Source organism: Nannospalax galili, unplaced genomic scaffold (genome assembly GCF_000622305.1).
Source record: "Nannospalax galili isolate Female #2095 unplaced genomic scaffold, S.galili_v1.0 scaffold661, whole genome shotgun sequence".
In the NCBI taxonomy this organism is placed as follows: domain Eukaryota; kingdom Metazoa; phylum Chordata; class Mammalia; order Rodentia; family Spalacidae; genus Nannospalax; species Nannospalax galili.
The window spans coordinates 40069-46169 of NW_008345457.1; the positions used below are offsets into that span (position 1 = coordinate 40069).

Consider the following 6101-nt stretch of genomic DNA (forward strand, 5'->3'; position numbering starts at 1 on the left):
TGCGCGTGTTGAGAAAGGAAGTGCATCTCTGATGACCAATCAGCGGCGAGAAGTCGTTTTCACGCCCCTCCCTCTTCCACCCCCGCCTCTAGGGTTCCTACCCCCTCTTCCCGGCCCTGGCTCTGCGCGCCGCGGTCCTTCCCGGCGATTGTCGTCTGCGCTCCTGCCTCGGAGTCCGGCGGCGACCTCTCTCGGCGGTATGGTCGGCTCAGAGGCTGGTGAGTCTCAGCCTGGAGCCCTGGTGTGTGTGGACCGCGGTGTGGAACTCGGTCTGGGCCGCCGGCGGGTTTCGTCCGTCGCAGTTAGTCACCGGGGGAGGGGGGAACGGGGAGAATGGGGGTCTGGATGTCGGGTCCCTCGGGCTCGCGACCTGGGCTTGGAGGCGTGGAACAGAGACTCGGGGCTTCAGGGGGGCGGAGTGGGGAGACTGGGAGGACTGGGATTCTGTGGGTCTAGCCTGGGACACGCCGTTGTGGTCTCCTGCCTTTGCGTTGTAGAGACGAGGCGGAACCACTTTCTTTTCCATAAGATCCTCGTTGATGCTCCTGCAAAGTCGGACAGCTTGTTGCTGTCTCCCTAGTGCCCTCTAGAGTGAACCTCCTTGACTAGCACCTCCTTGGGTTGCCTAGGACGCGTCCCTGCTTCTCTCCTGGACAGTGTACAGTTGCCTGTGGCGTGGTCAGAGGCTTCGGGAGGTTGCGGCGTAATGGCCTTGGAAGATACACGCTGTTTTCTCCAGGCCATCTGCCCATCCCATGGAGGGGCATCCACCTCTACGATGTCTTCCCTTTCATTTCCAGTCATTTCAGGACCCAAGTGTTTCAAGCTTTCAGAATTATCTTTAGGTTTGAAACCCTTAATCTGGTCAATGCAGCACTGTCTGGGGGAGGGCAGCATGTGTTCAATACATGGGAATCTTTAACGCTATTACTGATGTGCTAGTAGGGAGCTTAGGGATGTTTTTATGGGTTTTCCCCCATGTTTTCTTTCATATACATCAAAATAATAAAAAAGAAAAACTAACAATTGCATTAGTGTTGGTGTTGTCATTCTTAACAGCCTAAATTAATCACCACTTGTTTGGACAGGAAGAGAGGTCGGGCCTGACACAAGATAATTGGGTAGAAACATGTTTAAGGCCATTGGGAATTTGAAGCCACCTCCATTAGTTTCTAGCAATTTTAGATAATCATTTACAAACTGTTAGGATAGTCTCACTTATACATTGTGACTAAAAACACCTGTGTAAGTGTTATGAAAATACTGATAAATAAGATTTTAAATTTGGAGAGGAAAAATTAGATTTGCTCTACAGTTTTATTTTATGTGTGAGTGTTTTCCCTGCATGTATATAAGAACACCACATGTGTGCAGAGCCGGAAGAGGGCAGAAGTCATTGGAGTTAAAGACTGCTGTCAACTGCTATGGATGCTAGGAACCTAACCTGGGTTCCCTGTAAGAGCAGTGAGCGCTCTCACTGAACCATTTCTCTGCCCCCGCAGGATTTGGCCGCATAGAAAGTATAGCACTCTGGAAATCATCTCAAGAAATTAAGTACATTTTTTGAAAACGTTTGCTTAGTAGAGTCTTTGACATTTTGACAAATTCCTTGTACAGTGTTGAATGTATGTTGTTCTGGGGCAGTGATTTTTAAATGTGTGTATAACTTTCCTATTGAAGAATGACCCCCCCCCCTTCTTTCCAACAGAATGGGTAACAATTGCCAATAACCTTCTTTTTAAATGTCATATACACCTGAGGATGCACGAACTTGAAGATTGTGATGCTAATGTTTTTATTGCTCTTTATCAATCCATTTTGGGAGAAAAGGTACCAGGTAAGGGTACTAAAAAGAAAGGGTAATTTTGTTTATATCTCAAGACGCATTTCTTTTGACATTTTGTTTTATGTTTTTGAGACAGGGTCTCCCTATAGCCCCAGCTGGCCTGGAATTCACAGTGGGGACCAGGCTGGCCTCAATCACAGAAATCCTCCTGCTTCTGCCTCCCAAGTGCTGGGGTTAAAAGTGTGTGCCACCATACATGGCTCTTCCTTTGACAGCTGTAGAATTTCCCTTTCAACATCTTACTTTTTTTTAATATATTTTATTTTTATTTCATGTGTATGAGTATATTGCCTGCATGTAGGTAAGTGCACCCGTGTCGTGCAGTGCCTGCAGAGAACAGAAGAGGCAGTTGGATCCCCTGGAGCTGGAGTTATGGGCAGTTGTTAGCTGCCATGTGGGTTCTGGGATTCGAACCCAGGTCTTCTGCAAGAACAACCAGTGTTCTTAACTGCTGAGCCATCTCTCCGGCCCTCAACATCTTATTTCTATCCAAATATGGCACTGATTGCCTTAATGACTATGTTATGGGCCCCAGCTTTAATAAAGCCATGATCAAATAGTTTGACAGTTCTTAATTCCCATTTAGTCCAGTACCATTTAATCCAATGAGGCGTAATGCTTGTGAAAGTCATACTATTTCTGTAATGCTTGTGAAAGTCAGTCATACTATTTCTATAACTGTCCTTTCAGAGGCCTAAATTTGAGTGGATCTTGGAAATGTGTTGGGTCTTATTTAACCACTATTATGGATAAGAATTAATGTTTGTACTTGGTGAACCTAATTTACTAAGAAGACAGCTAACGAATTGTGTGATTTGCTCATTTTATGCCACATTATTTTGCCCATTTCCTTGGTTAAATATCTCAGCCCTTATCCTTAGATGCCCCTTTCTTTGCATCTAATTTATAAATGTTCAGTATTATAAGATCACTATACTTTCTCTTCCCATTGTTAATGTGAATAAGTGCCCTCTACATTTTTTAGAAAAACGATATGACTTGTAGCTGTGGTAGCTTGACGTTAGTCTCAACCTCTGTCTAAAATCTTCTTCAATACCAGTGGAGACACTCCAGACTTGACTTGCTATTAAAATTTTTGCATAGTAGTTATTCCCATTACCAACAGACTATTGTGACAGGGTGTTCAGAGCCCTGCTTCAACACCTACTGCGTTGGAAGTTTTTTGTTTAGTTTTAATTGTACCCTGATGGGGAAAGCAGCTCATAGTTTGAGTCTCATGTTTTCCTTTTCATTTATTTTATTTTTTCAACTTTTTGAGATAGGGTCTCATTCTGGCTATAAACTCATAATCCTCCTGCCTCAGCCTCTTGAGTACTGAGGTGACAGGCTTGTGATACCTACCTGGCTTTGGCTTCCTTATTAGACTATTGGAATGCCTTGTGTTTAGGGACCTCTATTTATTTACATGGTGTTTGTATAGAACACTCCTATGTATAGAACATACTCGTACTATGTAGAATTCAGGCTCTATTTGTCTATACTTTACAAATCCTTTTTTGTTTGGATTTCTTGCTTTTGTAGCTATTGAGGTGGAAGCTTTGTCATGGACAAATAAATCAAAACTTGCCCCCCCACAGATGCAAAATAATGTGACCTTCCCCCCCTCCACAGACCTCATAGCTATTCCCAGGAGTCAAGAGGATGAGGCTCACAATGTACAAGCAGTAATTGATTCACTAGCTTTGGATTACCTTCAAGTCAGCTTGTCTCATATAACAGGTTAGTACATACTTGACCATCAGATAATTTATGCATTTTTTACTAAATTTTAGATAGAATCTTAGACGTTATTTAACCAACTGTGGAACAAGAAAACCGTAAGTCTCCGCTAAGACAATCAACTGTTGTAGTTAGGCAGCCACATATGAGCACTGGAAAATTGAATGTTGTGAGAGATCTGGGTCTGAAATGTGTTTGAGGTATGTTTTTTGTACTTATTTTATTGGGATTTTTGTTTTTTATTATATTTTATTTTGAGATAGGGTCTCAGTATGTAGCCCTGGCTGATCTGGAATTTGCTTTGTAGACCAGGCTGGTCTTGAAGAGATCTGTGTGCCCATCCTGGGATTAAAAGCCTGCTTTGCCACACCACCCCGGCCTTATTGTTGTTTTTAAGCGTACTGTGCTCCATACAGTACAGTATTCTGCAGTTGTAGACATGATTGATGATACTCTCATATACAATCTTTAGTGTTAGAGAAACAATCTCAAATATATACTGTGTGAGAAAAATGTGTCTTTATGGTACTGTACAGCACATACTATAGTTAGAACAAAGATGGGAAGGATATATATGTAATTGATTACATTCAGAAAGACTTTCAGTAAGAATATATAAAAAACTTGTAACTCTGCTTGCTTCAAATGGGAACTTCATGGTTGCAAAAAAGAAGACAAGATTCTTAGTTTGGCACTTTGTGACCTTTATTTATTTGTTTTTTTGAGACAGGGCCCCACTGTAGCCCCAGCTGGTGTGGAATTTGCTTTGTAGAGCAAGTTGGCCTTGATCTCATACAGATCCACTTACCTGTGCCTCCCGAGTGCTGGGATTGAAACTGTGGGCCACCATGCCCACATTTTCTCACTTTGGAACCATGTTGTCTACTTAAAAAATTGGGGACTGATTTGGTAGAATGCTTGCCTGGCATGTACAAGGCCCCGAGTTCAGTCTTTAGCACCAGACACAGACACACTTTACTGTAAACTATTTTTGAGACTTTCAAAAATAAAATAGGGTATACTATGTTGCATTCCAAAAACAAAATATACCACATATATTTATAAATATAATCGGGGCTGGAGAGATGTCTCAGCGGTTAAGAACGCTGGCTGTTCTTGCAGAAGACCCGGGTTTGAATCCCAGCACCCACTGGCAGCTAACAACTGTCCATAACTCCAGTCCCAGGGGATCCAGCAGCCTCTTCTGTCCTCTGTGGGCATTGCACGACACAGGTGCACTTACCTACATGCAAGCAATACATGCATACACATAAAATAAAAAAAAATTAAAAAAATAAATATAATTGCAGACTGAGAAATAAGAATTCCAGTAAATTATTTCAAGCTAATGAACAGAGGGAATCTTAAAAAATTTGAAACTATTTTAATCACTAAAGAAGGCTTTATGTTGTGGATTTATTCTTTGATATCACAAGGAGATGAGTGTTAATATAGGTCATTTACATCTCCAGATATTGACAAGAGCCATACTCTGTTATGTTTCAGTTCAGTTCTAGGTGGGTAAATGGCATGAATCATTTTAGAGATAATTAATTTGGAAAAATAATTTTGGAGATTCTCAGTTCAGTGGAATTACTTTATCAAAATAAGAAATTTTACCATCTAAGAAGGGCAATTGCTGGGGTTTTGTTTTTGTTTCCTTCTGGGTTTTTTTTGTTGTTTTTGTTTTTTTCAGACAGTCTCACACTGTGTAGCCTAGGTCGTAACTAGTTAGCCCAGGTTACCCTCGGACTACTGGAAATCTTCCCACATTAGTCTCCTTAATGCTTGGATTATAGACATGAGTTACCAGGAATGGCTTGGTGCTTTATAGACATACTATAGCAAGGTTATAAGAACACACGTTCATAAATATTTTTAGCATAGACTGCCCCTGAAAAAAACAGCACATGAAAAATTGCAGAACTGCTTACCTCCTCAAATAGATTGCAGAGTAGGCTTTTTTTAAAAAATTTATTTTATGTGTATGAGTGTATCGCCTGAAAATGCCGTGGAGGTCAGAAGAGAGTTCAGAACTGGAGTTAAGGACGGTTTGTAGCGGCCATGTGGGTGCTGGGAATTGAACCCGGGTCCTCTGCAAGAGCAGTCAGTGCTCTTAACCACTAAGCCATCTCTCCAGCCCCGTAGAGCAGATTTTTTTTTTATCGCTTTTCTTTTAAAGTACTTTTTCTGACACCATGAAGCACTGCGTTTTGCTTGGCAATCTAGTTGCTGGGTTGTCAGAGTACATTCCCAGTCCTGGAAACTGAGAAGTCTTGAGTATGCCCTTGGGGTATACTTAAATATTGTAAGCCAGAAAAACAGGGCACTTGAAAATGTGATTTCTGTTTTGTTATCTTAAACAAAAAACCCTGCCAAACTTTGTTTTTACTAGCAATGCAGGAGAACATCAGATTTTTGCTTTAGATTTTTTTGAAATTATGGCTGAAGTAAATGGGTAAGATTCTCAAATACCAAATTTTGATTCTGCTTTTGCCATATAAATATGTATTAT

General features: G+C 41.4%; 1 protein-coding gene across 6 annotated transcripts in view; it reads left to right on the forward strand.

Moving 5' to 3' along the window:
- Window positions 1–3: 3 nt before the first annotated feature.
- Cep95 (centrosomal protein 95) overlaps window positions 4–6101 on the forward strand; it is a 37076-nt gene continuing 30978 nt past the window's right edge. For 5 of the 6 annotated variants that reach the window (XM_029567614.1, XM_008841600.3, XM_008841603.3 and 2 more), the window contains exons 1-3: window positions 4–218; window positions 1709–1837; window positions 3479–3586. In XM_029567614.1, coding sequence (XP_029423474.1) covers window positions 32–218; window positions 1709–1837; window positions 3479–3586 — 424 coding nt within the window. In that variant the 5' untranslated portion in view covers window positions 4–31. The remainder of the gene's footprint in view (window positions 219–1708; window positions 1838–3478; window positions 3587–6101) is intronic. The other variant, XM_029567616.1, reaches the window with a different exon arrangement.